The 12,356-nt window shown below is 39.0% G+C and overlaps 1 protein-coding gene across 5 annotated transcripts in view; it reads left to right on the forward strand.

The window, feature by feature from the left end:
* LOC117512923 (protein SON) overlaps nucleotides 1-12,356 on the forward strand; it is a 451,527-nt gene that overhangs the window by 125,058 nt on the left and 314,113 nt on the right. For 4 of the 5 annotated variants that reach the window (XM_034173153.1, XM_034173176.1, XM_034173169.1 and 1 more), the window contains exon 8: nucleotides 4,711-4,948. The exons of the other annotated variant lie outside the window; for it this stretch is intronic. In XM_034173153.1, the coding sequence (XP_034029044.1) occupies nucleotides 4,711-4,948 (238 nt within the window). The remainder of the gene's footprint in view (nucleotides 1-4,710; nucleotides 4,949-12,356) is intronic. 5 annotated transcript variants of the gene reach the window in all.

Below are 12,356 nucleotides of genomic sequence, written 5' to 3' on the forward strand. Positions count from 1 at the left end.
CTTTAACTCAGTCTTCACAGCGCAAGTAAACATTAGGATGTAATTTTTCTCATGACTGAAGAGCAATGCGCTGATTCCACGCTGGTGGCGTTTCTATTGGCATACATGTGAGTACAGGACCATGCTGTGATGATTACTTAACATTTTCTGGTTATCAGTGCCTTAAGAGTGTGATTTTTGAGTTTTGTATTTATACCTATATAAATAATTGGTGTTTTTACGTATATGTGTAAAATATATACGTTTTTAATATACACACTTTAATTCTAATTTAGCATTCCTCTCTCAGTCCTTGAATAAAAATTGAATAAAACAGGGATGAAGTGGAGGTGTAAGAGTCACTAGGTGTTCACACGAAACTCTTATTTATTTCTATATTTATTTATTTATTTTCATTGTTAGTTTTATCTTTTCTGTTGTGTTTTGCTTCATCAGGTTCATTTAAAGATAAATTTTTGTCTCTTTCTCGAAAATTGTATTGTAGCATTATTAGTTATTGAGTTATTATTACTGTTGTTGTTGTTGTTGTTGCTGCTATTATTATTAATATATGAATAAAAATAAATAAAAAAATATCAGTTTGATTCTTTTCAACAACGAACGCTGAGCCATTAATTATTATACAGAAAACAAATGCACACAAAAGTGCTGAGATGCGTACAGCTTAATGCTAACTTTAACATTGAAAACGCATAGACATGCTAACGCATTAGCATCGGACCCATTTTTAAGTTTTAAAATATATCTATCAACTGTTTCAGAAGTCCATAACAGGTTGGCTTAACATAAAAAAGGTAAATATTGCTCACAGACATATGCACTTTAGGGTTTTAGCGGGGAAAAATTAAGATAAAGCGAAATAAAACAATGTCAATGTCAAATTTATTTATATAGCACATTTAATACAGAAATACCACCCAAAGTGCTGCACACTCCCAAAAGATAATAATAGTAATAATAAAAAACACAACATGAACAAAATGAGTAAAAGATAATCACAGCCAAATCAGAAATCGACTAGCTTGAGTCAAAGGCTAGAGCAAACAAGTGAGTTTTTAACAAAGACTTGAAGATGTTTAAAGACGGGGCCATACAAACATTCAAAGGAAGCCTATTCCAGAGTCTCGGAGCCGCTACTGAAAATGCACGGTCTCCCCTGGTTTTCAACCAGGATCTCAGCACTTCCAGAGTCAGTTGATTGGCTGATTTCATAGTTCTACCTGGAGCATGAACCGACAGAAGCTCAGAGAGGTAGGAGGGAACCAGTCTGCGTCAATTGCGCAAAGCAGGAGGGAGAGCTGACTGCCTGGACATGCAGATGGAGTTGATACATTGGAAAAAAGTCAGAATACATTATTTCCAGGAGTTAATGGACTTTATTACTGATTTCTTTTATCTGATTTCTCTTCTGGTTTATCGTTTTTTTCTGTCCCGTGCTGCAGGTGTGCGCTCTGATGTGTGTTCTAGTGTTTCTTTCTTCTTGTGCAGCGCTGCAGGTGTGTGCTCTGATTTCTCTTCTAGTTTAGATTTCTTCTTGTGCAACGCTACAGGTGTGCGCTCGGACTTCTCTTCTAGTTTAGATTTCTTCTTGTGCAGTGCTACAGGTGCACGCTCTGATTTCTCTTCTAGTTTAGATTTCTTCTTGTGCAAAGCTGCAGGTGTGTGCTCGGATTTCTGTTCATTTATCATTCTTCCTGTGACCACGGAGCTGCAGCTGGCGTGCGCAAACCGTCCGTGAGTGGACGTGGAGACATCCTCTGTGAGGAGTATACTGGATGTGGACATGTCCTGTCACTGGTAATCGGTCTGTGAGCAGGACTGCGTCTCGTATCGTGTCTCACAGTATTGTTTCGTTAGGCTGCATCAGCTCGGCGCTGGGTTGCATCAACTTAGCATCGTCATGACGCTACATGACACAACTTGAAGCAGGCCCGGTGTGAAAGGGGCTTTAGGTTTTTGTTGGTCATTTTGCAGCAACTTGTTGATTCCATGGCTGATTGGAGTCAACCAGACTCCCCAGAAGAATACTTTGACGTGTCGTAAATTAATTAGAGAGTACTTGTAGTTTAACATCCTGATCCTGCTTTGGCCCAGAGAAAATAGTTTGGTGTCATCTTTGATGTTCCACAGGCCTTGGGAGTAGAATTGAAGCCCCCTTTCTAAAAGGGCAGTGATGACATTTGGTTCCATGCAAACTCCAGAAATCTTGTGCAATCTTTCACAGTCTTCTCGTTAAGCAATCCTGTCTCAGAGGTCTGCAGACAATTCCTTTGACTTCATACTTGGTTTGTGCTCTGACTGTCAACTGTGGGACCTTATATGTAGACAGGTGTGTGCCTTTCCAAATCATGTCCAGTCAGCTGAATGTACCCCAGATGGATTCCAGTTAACCCCCCTAAAACTCGCCTCATTTTGGCTTGTCAATATCTCACAAATAAAAAAGTGAAATTTTCCATCGATGGGATATACAGGCTTAGAAGGGGTTAAGCTGTAGAAACATCTCAAGGATGATCAGTGGAAACAGGATTAAACATGTTTTTTTTTTTTTCACGGACTGTCAGAGCAGATGCACGGGCACAGTGTTCCACGCACGTCTACACAGGACTAATAACCCCTCATGGACAGATTGCCAGCAAGAGGACATGTCCATGTCCACTCCTCATAGACAGATTGCACACAAAACCGCCGACTGCAGTGCCACTCTTCTTTCACCTCCTTAAGTTCTCTCACAGTTGTGTCACTTCAAATAAAATCCATTAACTCCTGCTCACGGGCTGATCGCCAGTGAGACGACATGTCCAGGCCCACTCCTCATGGATGGATGCAGCTCTGTGGTGCTTTCACCTTCGTAAGTTCTCTCACAAATGTGGCATATTAAATAAAGTCCATTAACTCCTCAAAATAATGTATTCTGACTTTTTCCAATTTATCAAATCCATGTGCGTGCCCAGGCAGTTTGTAAACAGGGTCATGGAGCCAAGTTTCTCCCCCCTGCGCGCAAGGTTTTTTCCTGTCTTTCTCCCTGTGTGCAACTTACGCAGCCACTCTATGCAAGCCCAGTGTGAAAGGAGCTTTAGGTTTTTTTTTTTTGTTTTTTTTTTTTAAATGGATGCCTGCAACACATTTCAAAAAGTTGGGACAGGGTAACAAAAGACTGGGAAAGTTGATGAATGCTCAAAGGACACCTGTTTGGAAACAGGTGGGTGTCATGATTGGGTATAAAAGGAGCATCCCCAAAAGGCTCAGCCATTCACAGGCAAAGATGGGGTGAGAATCACCACTTCGTGAACAGCTGCATGAAAAATCAGTCCAACATTTTAAGAACAGTGTTTCTCAATGTTCAATTGCAAGGAATTTAGGGATTCCATCATCTACAGTCCATAATATAATCACAAGATTCAGAGAATCTGGAGAACCTCCTGTACGTAAGTGGCAAGGCCGAAAACCAACATTGAATGCCCGTGACCTTTGATCCCTCAGGCGGCACTGCATTAAAAACCAACATCATTGTGTAAAGGATCATACTGCATGGGCAGAGGAACACTTCAGAAAACCATTGTCAGTTAACACAGTTTGTCACGACATCTACAAGTGGAAGTTAAAACTCTACCATACAAAGCAAAAGCCATACATTAACAACATCCAGAAACACCACCGCCTTTTCTGGGCCAGATCTCATTTGAAATGGACAGATGCAAAGTGGAAAAGTATGTTGTGGTCTGATAAGTCCATATTTCAAATTGTTTTTGGAAATCATGGACATCGCGTCCTCCGGACTAAAGAGGAAAAAGACCATCCAGATTCTTACCAGCGCAAAGTTCAAAAGCCAGCATCTGTGATGGTATGGATGGTATGGTGTTAGTGCCCATGGCATGGGTAGCTTACACATCTGTGATGGCACCAACAATTCTGAAAGGTACATCCAGATTTTGGAGCAGCACATGCTGCCATCCAAGCAACGTCTTTTACAGGGATGTCCCTGCTTATTTCAGCAAGACAGTGCCAAGCCACATTCTGCAAATGTTACAACAGCGAAGCTTTGTAGTAAAAGAGTGCGGGTACAAGACTGGCCTGCTTGCAGTCCAGACCTGTCGCAAATTGAAAATGTGTGGCGCATTATGAAGCGCAAAATACGGCAACGGAGACCCCGGACTATTGAACAACTGAAGTCGTACATCAAGCAAGAATGGGAAAGAATTCTACCTACAAAGCTTCAACAATTAGTGTCCTCCGTTCCCAAATGCTTATTGAGTGTTGTTAGAAGGAAAGGTGATGTAACACAGTGGTAAACATACCACTGTCCCAGCTTTTTGGAAACGTGTTGCAGGCATCCATTTCAAAATGAGCAAATATTTGCACAAAAACAATAAAGTTTATCAGTTTGAATACTAAATATCTTGTGTTTGTGGTGTATTCAGTTGAATATAGGTTGAAGAGGATTTGCAAATCATTGTATTCTGTTTTTATTTACATTTTTCACAATGTCCCAGTGTCATAGACAGGCATCCTGTCCAGGGTGTACCCCACATCTTCTCCTATAATTGTTGGGATAGGCTGCAGCCCCCTGTGACCCTTGTTTGGAGTAAGTTGGTATAGAGGATAAATGAGTAACTGCAGGTTTAAAGGTATGGCCATGTATTTTTCATGCTGTAATTATTGAAACACATTATGCTGGATCACAGTATTGACTAACCTAGTTTGTTTCTACAGAATCTGACCAGACCACTGCACCAAACCTTCCTCATCTCAACGCTTCAGAAGACACAAAGTCTATGTCTGCTGCATATACCCAGTCCTCACGCATGATGCTGAAACCACCAAAGTTGCCACAAAATAAAAAGGAAGGAAAATCATCAAAGAAACACAGTAGGACAAAATCACCACACAGGAGCCACAGGAGGAGATCCAGGACCAGGAGTCCTGACAGAAAGAAGAGATCAACTCCAAGGTAGCTGAATTTTTACTTGATGACATTGGAATTCTTCCTGTGGCATACTTTCACATCAGGGCCACAGTATGGGGCACATCATTATTACTTGCTTTGCTAGAGTCAGCCCTTCTCCTGGGTGCACTGTAACTGGTGCACACAAGTGTTAAAAATACATCCAATAAGTGTGAACCACACTGAATAAAGTAAGTAACAAATACTAAATACGTACTGTACCTTGCAACACAACCACATCCTGCTGATTTTACTTCACCTGAAGAGGCATATACAGTAGTGTTCAGAATAATAATAGTGCTATGTGACTAAAAAGATTAATCCAGGTTTTGAGTATATTTCTTATTGTTACATGGGAAACAAGGTACCAGTAGATTCTCACAAATCCAACAAGACCAAGCATTCATGATATGCACAGTTTTAAGGCTATGAAATTGGGCTGTTAGTAAAAAAAAAAAAAAAGTAGAAAAGGGGGTGTCCACAATAATAGTAGCATCTGCTGTTGACACTACAAACTCAAAACTATTATGTTCAAACTGTTTTTTAACAATCCTGTGAATCACTAAACTAGTATTTAGTTGTATAACCACAGTTTTTCATGTTTTCTTCACATCTGCGAGGCATTAATTTTGTTGGTTTGGAACCAAGATTTTGCTCATTTACTAGTGTGCTTGGGGTCATTGTCTTGTTGAAACACCCATTTCAAGGGCATGTCCTCTTCAGCATAAGGCAACATGACCTCTTCAAGTATTTTGACATATCTGAACTGATCCATGATACCTGGTATGCGATATATAGGCCCAACACCATAGTAGGAGAAACATGCCCATATCATGACGCTTGCACCACTATGCTTCACTGTCTTCACTGTGAACTGTGGCTTGAATTCAGAGTTTGGGGGTCGTCTCACAAACTGTCTGCGGCCCTTGGACCCAAAAAGAACAATTTTACTCTCATCGGTCCACAAAATATTCCTCCATTTCTCTTTAGGCCAGTTGATGTGTTCTTTGGCAAATTGTAACCTCTTCTGCACGTCTTTTATTTAACAGATGGATTTTGCGGGGGATTCTTGCAAATAAATTAGCTTCACACAGGCATCTTCTAACTGTCACAGCACTTACAGGAAACTCCAGACTGTCTTTGATCATCCTGGAGATGATCAGTGGGTGAGCCTTTACCATTCTGGTTATTCTTCTATCCGTTTTGATGGTTGTTTTCCGTTTTCTTCCACACGTCTGTTTTTTTTTTGTCCATTTTAAAGCATTGGAGATCATTGTAGATGAACAGCCTATAATTTTTTGCACCTGCGTATAAGTTTTCCCCTCTCCAATCAACTTTTTAATCAAACTACGCTGTTCTTCTGAACAATGACTTGAACATCCCATTTTCCTCAGGCTTTCAAAGAGAAAAGCATGTTCAACAGGTGCTGGCTTCATCCTTAAATAGGGGACACCTGATTCACACCTGTTTGTTCCACAAAATTGACAAGCTCACTGACTGAATGCCACACTACTATTATTGTGAACACCCCCTTTTCTACTTTTTTTTTTTTTACTAATAGTCCAATTTCATAGCCTTAAGAGTGTGCATATCATGAATGCTTGGTCTTGTTGGATTTGTGAGAATCTACTGAATCTACTGGTACCTTGTTTCCCATGTAACAATAAGAAATATACTCAAAACCTGGATTAATCTTTTTAGTCACATAGCACTACTATTATTCTGAACACTAATGTACATAATCTCATGTTTTGTTTTAATTTATTTATTGTAATTATTGTTTGTTGTTGTGTGTCTGAGGACTACAAATGTAAAGTAGTTTTTAGCTAAATCTGGCATATTTACACTAAGGCATGAAAATGTACAAAGTGTTCATTAATGTGCATTGTCCTCATCAAATAAACACTAAAGAAAGAAAGAATGAATGGGTTGTAATGGCATGTGAGTCCAGAATCTTTTTAAAATCTTAGGTCTTAGACCTCAACAGTTTTTAGAACTCAACTCTTTTATTTCCTGTTAATTATGTAATTTTTAAAAATTTGTTATGACCTTTACATATTTATAAAGTGTTTAAGTTCTTATCATATACACAATATTATTATTATTATTATTATTATTATTATTACTTTTATTTTGTCATTTGATTTTTAAATGGACCACAATGGCAATAATTGTTTTCACTTTCTTGTGTCATCCATGTATTTTTAACGTATTTACAATTATATTATGTACTTACATTGAAATCGTTCATTCAAACCACTAGAGAGCTGCGTGTCGTCACTCTCTCAGAGCTGCGTGTCGTCAGAGCGAGCTGCAAAAAGTTTGTACCTGAGTTTTCTGAGGTGATGTTTGTAGTTGCCATCTGCCACGCCGGTGTTTGCCAACCCGGACAGTGGGAATACCACCTCAACCGGCAACTTAGCCCCACGACTGGACAGCAACAACGTCCGAGGCCCGCCCAACATGGTGAATTCACTGAGGCCGCGCGCTGCATCATTAAAGCCGCGCGTCACGAGTGCCGCTTCCCCGAGGCCTCGTGCAGCCACCGCGGATCCATCAGCGCGAAAACAGCGCAGTGCAGATCAAATCAAATCAAATCAATTTAATTTATATAGCGCCAAATCACAACAAACAGTTGCCCCAAGGCGCTTCATATTGCAAGGCAAAAGCCATACAATAATCACAGAAAAACCCCAACGGTCAAAACGACCCCCTATGAGCAAGCACTTGGCGACAGTGGGAAGGAAAAACTCCCTTTTAACAGGAAGAAACCTCCAGCAGAACCAGGCTCAGGGAGGGGCAGTCTTCTGCTGGGACTGGTTGGGGCTGAGGGAGAGAACCAGGAAAAAGACATGCTGTGGAGGGGAGCAGAGATCAATAACTAATGATTAAATGCAGAGTGGTGCATACAGAGCAAAAAGTGTTGAATAAAAAGAAACAGTGCATCATTGGAACCCCCCAGCAGTCTAAGTCTATAGCAGCATAACTAAGGGATGGTTCAGGGTCACCTGATCCAACCCTAAGTATAAGCTTTAGCAAAAAGGAAAGTTTTAAGCCTAATCTTAAAAGTAGAGAGGGTGTCTGTCTCCCTGATCTGAATTGGGAGCTGGTTCCACAGGAGAGGAGCCTGAAAGCTGAAGGCTCTGCCTCCCATTCTACTCTTACAAACCCTAGGAACTACAAGTAAGCCTGCAGTCTGAGAGCGAAGCGCTCTATTGGGGTGATATGGTACTACGAGGTGCCTAAGATAAGATGGGACCTGATTATTCAAAACCTTATAAGTAAGAAGAAGAATTTTAAATTCTATTCTAGAATTAACAGGAAGCCAATGAAGAGAGGCCAATATGGGTGAGATATGCTCTCTCCTTCTAGTCCCCGTTAGTACTCTAGCTGCAGCATTTTGAATTAACTGAAGGCTTTTTAGGGAACTTTTAGGACAACCTGATAATAATGAATTACAATAGTCCAGCCTAGAGGAAATAAATGCATGAATTAGTTTTTCAGCATCACTCTGAGACAAGACCTTTCTAATTTTAAAGATATTGCGTAAATGCAAAAAAGCAGTCCTACATATTTGTTTAATATGCGCTTTGAATGACATATCCTGATCAAAAATGACTCCAAGATTTCTCACAGTATTACTAGAGGTCAGGGTAATGCCATCCAGAGTAAGGATCTAGTTAGACACCATGTTTCTAAGATTTGTGGGGCCAAGTACAATAACTTCAGTTTTATCTGAGTTTAAAAGCAGGAAATTAGAGGTCATCCATGTCTTTATGTCTGTAAGACAATCCTGCAGTTTAGCTAATTGGTGTGTGTCCTCTGGCTTCATGGATAGATAAAGCTGGGTATCATCTGCGTAACAATGAAAATTTAAGCAATACCGTCTAATAATACTGCCTAAGGGAAGCATGTATAAAGTGAATAAAATTGGTCCTAGCACAGAACCTTGTGGAACTCCATAATTAACTTTAGTCTGTGAAGAAGATTCCCCATTTACATGAACAAATTGTAATCTATTAGACAAATATGATTCAAACCACCGCAGCGCAGTGCCTTTAATACCTATGGCATGCTCTAATCTCTGTAATAAAATTTTATGATCAACAGTATCAAAAGCAGCACTGAGGTCTAACAGAACAAGCACAGAGATGAGTCCACTGTCCAAGGCCATAAGAAGATCATTTGTAACCTTCACTAATGCTGTTTCTGTACTATGATGAATTCTAAAACCTGACTGAAACTCTTCAAATAGACCATTCCTCTGCAGATGATCAGTTAGCTGTTTTACAAGTACCCTTTCAAGAATTTTTGAGAGAAAAATTCTTGAAAGATCCATCCCGGTGACAAACAACGCAGGCTGTTAACATCGGCGATCGTCAAGCTGCCCATAAGCCGACCATGGGGCCTAAGAAGGTTCTGACAGCGGAGGAAGGTGACGATATTAAAAAATCTCTGGACTTTCTATCAGAGGAGATTTTTGTTGTGAAGCAGCAACAGAAATCAATCATGGATCTGGTGGAGGAGGTGAAGGCATTACGGCTCCAGAACGCCGAGAAAGACCGGCATCTGGTGCAGCTGGAAAATAGAGTGGCTGAATTGGAGCAGTACACCAGAATTAACGACGTCATCATCACAGGTCTTCACATCAAACCACGGTCCTACGCACGGGCGGTAACAGATGAGAGCAGAGGGGATCCCAGTGAACAGGAGGTCAGCTCTGTGGAAAAACAGGTTGTTGATTTCCTCCTATCTAAAGGTATAGAAATGGATTTAAATAACATTGAAGCGTGCCACTCTCTGCCCCGGAGAAATGACGGTGGTAAACGAACCGTCATCATGAGATTCATCAACAGAAAACACAAAACAGCACTGTTAAAACAAGGAAGAAAACTGAAAGGGACAAACGTATTCATCAATGAACATCTCACCAAACGGAATGCCGACATCGCCAGGAAAGCACGCTTCTTAAAGAAACAGGGAAAAATCCAGCACACATGGACATCAAACTGAACGGATCACCAGAACAAGCAAAGGTTATGGCAATAAGGAACATCGAGGAGCTGGACAAATATGAACAATAGGTATGAGGACTCAAACTCATCACAGCACCATGATGCAGACTGGAGCAACCCACTCATCCACATCATCTACACCCGGAGACAAGAGAGACATAATGACTAAGGATAATGATCCATTTATTTCTGCCCAGGAGCTCTGTCTAGATACATTTAATTATAATAACTCTGCTAACCACCTCTTCGAATCTGAAAATGATCCTGATACCTTTTTCAGTGAGAATTTTGTGAGACAGTGCAAATATTTTACAGAATTCAAAAATTATAAAATCAATGAAGATTTTTCAATTATACATTTCAACAGCAGAAGTCTTTCTCGTAATCTGTCCACTATTAATGATTGTTTGAAAACATCCAAAAAACGTTTTTCAGTTATTGCAATTTCAGAAACATGGTTAAATGAGGATAATAAAGATCTGGTATATCTTGATGGTTATGAATTGTTCCTGGTTAATAGGCAGACGAGAAGGGGCGGAGGCGTTGCATTGTTTGTAAGGTCAGATTATAACTGTAAACTCATTAACAACATGTCATTTACAGTGGACAACATCATGGAATGTGTTACCATAGAAATTACATCTATAAACTCCAAAAACATAGTTGTTAGTTGCATTTACAGAGCTCCTGGGACATATATTGACACCTTTGAAGACATTATCTTAGGAATGTACAACAAAATCAACAGAAATAAGCATTTATTTGTCTGTGGAGATTTCAATATAGATTTTTTTAAACCCTCACAATTATCCACAAATTACCTCATTTATAAACACCTTGTACTGTTTAGGACTGTTTCCAACCATCATTCATCCTAGCAGAATAACTATGGATACAACAACTCTCATTGACAATATTTTAACTAATGTTATATCCGGTAATCTTAGTGGGGGACTACTGGTCAGTGATATCAGTGATCACTTGCCAGTTTTCTCAGTCTTTGCATTGGAGGGTTGTTGTATGTATCGAAGCAATATCAAATTCATGAGTAGAAAAGTAACACCTGAAACAATTGATAATTTAAGGGAGGATTTATCAAGTCAGAATTGGTCAGATGTTTTTGTTGATGATGTTGACAGGTCATATGATGCTTTCATTTCCATTTTTTCCAGTTTGTATAATAAACACTGTACATTTGTTGACAAAATATATAGAAATCAATATAGCAACAAACCATGGATAACTAAGGGGCTTCAGAGGGCATGTAAAAAGAAAAACGTACTATATAAACAATTCATAAAACTACGAACTAAGGAAGCTGAAAGTAAGTATAAAACATATAAGAATAAGTTAATCAATATCATGAGACTCAGTTAAAAAAATATATTATAATGAGTTACTTGTCAAAAATAGAAATAACATCAAAAACACATGGAACATATTAAATGAAATAGTAAAAAAGAATAGAGTAACTAGAGATTATCCTTCATTTTTTCAGAGTAATAACTACATCACGATTGATAATGATGAGTCTATTGCTGAACACTTTAATGAATACTTCGTTAATGTGGGTAAAAATCTTGCCAGTAAAATTGACTCATCAACTAATAACTTCTGTGTAAATAATTCAACGTTTAACAAATCTGTTTCAATGTTCATTGGTGGTACTCATGAAAGGGAAATACTTGATCTGGTTCATGGTTCAAAAAGTAAGAAATCGACTGATTTAAATAATTTGGATATGGCTTTATTAAAAAAAGTTATTGATTGTATAGTAAAACCGTTCAATTATATTTGCAATATGTCACTAACTACTGGTAAATTTCCTTCTGAAATGAAAATAGCCAAAGTAATTCCTCTGTTTAAAACTGGTGACAAACACACATTTTCTAATTATAGACCTATATCACTCCTGCCACAATTTTCCAAAATTTTGGAAAAAATATTTGCTAAAAGATTAAATGATTATTTACTGAAGCATAACATCATTTGTGAAGAACAATATGGATTCAGAAGGTCTCGAACTACATCACATGCTTTGATGGACTTTGTGGAAAGTATAGCAACTGCAATTGACAATAAACAATACACAGTAGGTGTTTTTTTTTTATTTACTGAAAGCGTTTGACACAATTAACCTTGGAATACTATTAATTAAACTGCAGAAATATGGAATCAGAGGTCTGGCATATGAATGGATAGCTAGTTATTTACAAGGCAGATTTCAGTATGTTCAATTCAATAATACAAATTCTGAACTCAGGGATGTCACATGTGGGGTGCCGCAGGGCTCAGTGCTGGGTCCTTTGTTGTTTATAATCTATATAAATGATGTAAGTTGGGTGTCGAGTTCACTGAGATGTGTCCTTTTTGCGGATGATACAACTGTGTTCTGTAGC

This window comes from Thalassophryne amazonica, chromosome 1 (assembly GCF_902500255.1).
Source record: "Thalassophryne amazonica chromosome 1, fThaAma1.1, whole genome shotgun sequence".
NCBI classification, from domain to species: Eukaryota; Metazoa; Chordata; class Actinopteri; order Batrachoidiformes; family Batrachoididae; genus Thalassophryne; species Thalassophryne amazonica.